At 24.1% G+C, this 1,815-nt stretch overlaps 1 protein-coding gene across 1 annotated transcript in view; it reads right to left on the reverse strand.

Moving 5' to 3' along the window:
* Positions 1 to 432: 432 nt before the first annotated feature.
* LOC126908152 (calcitonin gene-related peptide type 1 receptor-like) overlaps positions 433 to 1,815 on the reverse strand; it is a gene marked incomplete at its 5' end in the record, with an annotated part of 50,949 nt that continues 49,566 nt past the window's right edge. The window contains 2 exon segments of the mRNA XM_050690061.1: positions 433 to 561; positions 628 to 719. Of these exon segments, the coding sequence (XP_050546018.1) occupies positions 555 to 561; positions 628 to 719 (99 nt within the window). The 3' untranslated portion in view covers positions 433 to 554.

The following is a 1,815-nucleotide window of genomic DNA, read 5'->3' on the forward strand; positions in this document are numbered from 1 at the left end:
AAGTAATAAAAAACATTAAAGCATTGTGATAAATGTTAAGTAAAAACTCTCTTACTGTAGTACATTACATGTTAAGATATATCTGATTTATATGGCTGTATGTGATACCTTAAAAGTTAAAAAAAAAACTAAGTAATGGGNTATGGCTGTATGTGATACCTTAAAAGTTAAAAAAAAAACTAAGTAATGGTCATCATTTACGTGATGCAACTAAATAACCTTTTCTAAAAACTATGCTATATTCGTTGTTAAATAAATGCGTTTAATTTATAGCAAAGTGAAACTAATACACATACATTATAAAATGTATGTAAGACATTTAGACATTTTAAAGAATAAAAGCTTTAGTTATTATTCTATAATTACTGCAATTTTCTATAATTCTACTATTACAATAATAACAGGAATAAAATTATAACAATTTCATGAAATTTATATGTAGTTTCTTCTTTAAATACGGAATGTTATTTATATTAATATTTAATCAATTAAACAAAAAAACAATATAAAAATTGTTTGTACAGGCTGTCTCCACATGGTTTACTAATTTGACTTTATAAACTAATGTTAAAATTAATAAATCACAATGAAAAAATTAATAAATATCATTAATACAAAAATACTTACTTAAAATAGGTAAGAATACTAATTGATAAAAGCAATGCTATGAATGACACTAAATATCCAAACTGGTAGATGTTATTGACATGTTGTGTCCACTGTAAAAAAATAATTATAACAATTATGATAAATATTTTGAAATTATTACTTTAATTTTTTTTGCTCACCGATAATTTTTACTTTGAAAACTCGAATGAACAAAAAAAGAATGATTATCACGAATAAAAATTCAAACATTGCAAATGATTTCGGATGTGAATGGAGAAGTATATAAAACTGGGTTATGCTACTGAGTTAAAATATTTAAGTTCAGTATTCAATATTCCAGTGGCTTTAAATAGTTTACGTAACAAAATAAAAATTCATAAGCAATGATGAAATTGTATTAGACCAATATTTATTTTTTTTCAAAAAATAATATATTTAATTAAATATTATTTGGTGTCCAAGTTCACAAAATTGTTTCAACAAGGCGTAAAAAGTTTTAAATTTAAATTTAAAAACAAATAAATAATAAATTCAAGTGCATATCAAAGATATTAATTTGAATTTCATAAAAATAAAAATATTATTGCGTGAAATTCGAGTTCTTTAGTTTATAAGCTATTATTCATAACATTTTGCATTTTATCTCCGAATGTGTAGCTCTGAGTCGTTCGCCGATGTACATTGCACCATCTTATGTTCTCACTTCATTATAGTTTTATGCTGATTTTTGACATATAGTCGTTTTTAAGTTAATCAATTCACGTGAATCTTTGTAAGTAATGTAGTTATATCGTCCTACACTTCACCTGCACCTCTGTGCATATAGTCAATCGCTTACACTTTAATATGTAAAGAATCTATCTTAGTTATACTGTATGTTTCCATGCAAATATTGTGCCATAGAGAAAGTTTGTACGTGTGTGTTGGTCAATTCATATCTGCATACACAGGCACACCAAAAAAACAAAGTTGTTTCTGCGTGCCTGTGTTACCAATTTTATAATGTTTTTCACAAATTTCTATACAAAAAATCGATTACATAGTCTAATACAATTTATATTTTATTTTTAAATATAGAAATAACATTAATACATTTTCGGATAAAAATAAATAAGTTTGTTTTAATAAAATTTATCTTCATTATTTAATTAGTGACCATCTTAAATTTATCACAAACATTTTTCTTTACCTATTTTCTAAGTGTGA

The sequence above is a fragment of the Daktulosphaira vitifoliae genome, unplaced genomic scaffold (assembly GCF_025091365.1).
Source record: "Daktulosphaira vitifoliae isolate Bord-2020 unplaced genomic scaffold, ASM2509136v1 Scaffold_5, whole genome shotgun sequence".
NCBI classification, from domain to species: Eukaryota; Metazoa; Arthropoda; class Insecta; order Hemiptera; family Phylloxeridae; genus Daktulosphaira; species Daktulosphaira vitifoliae.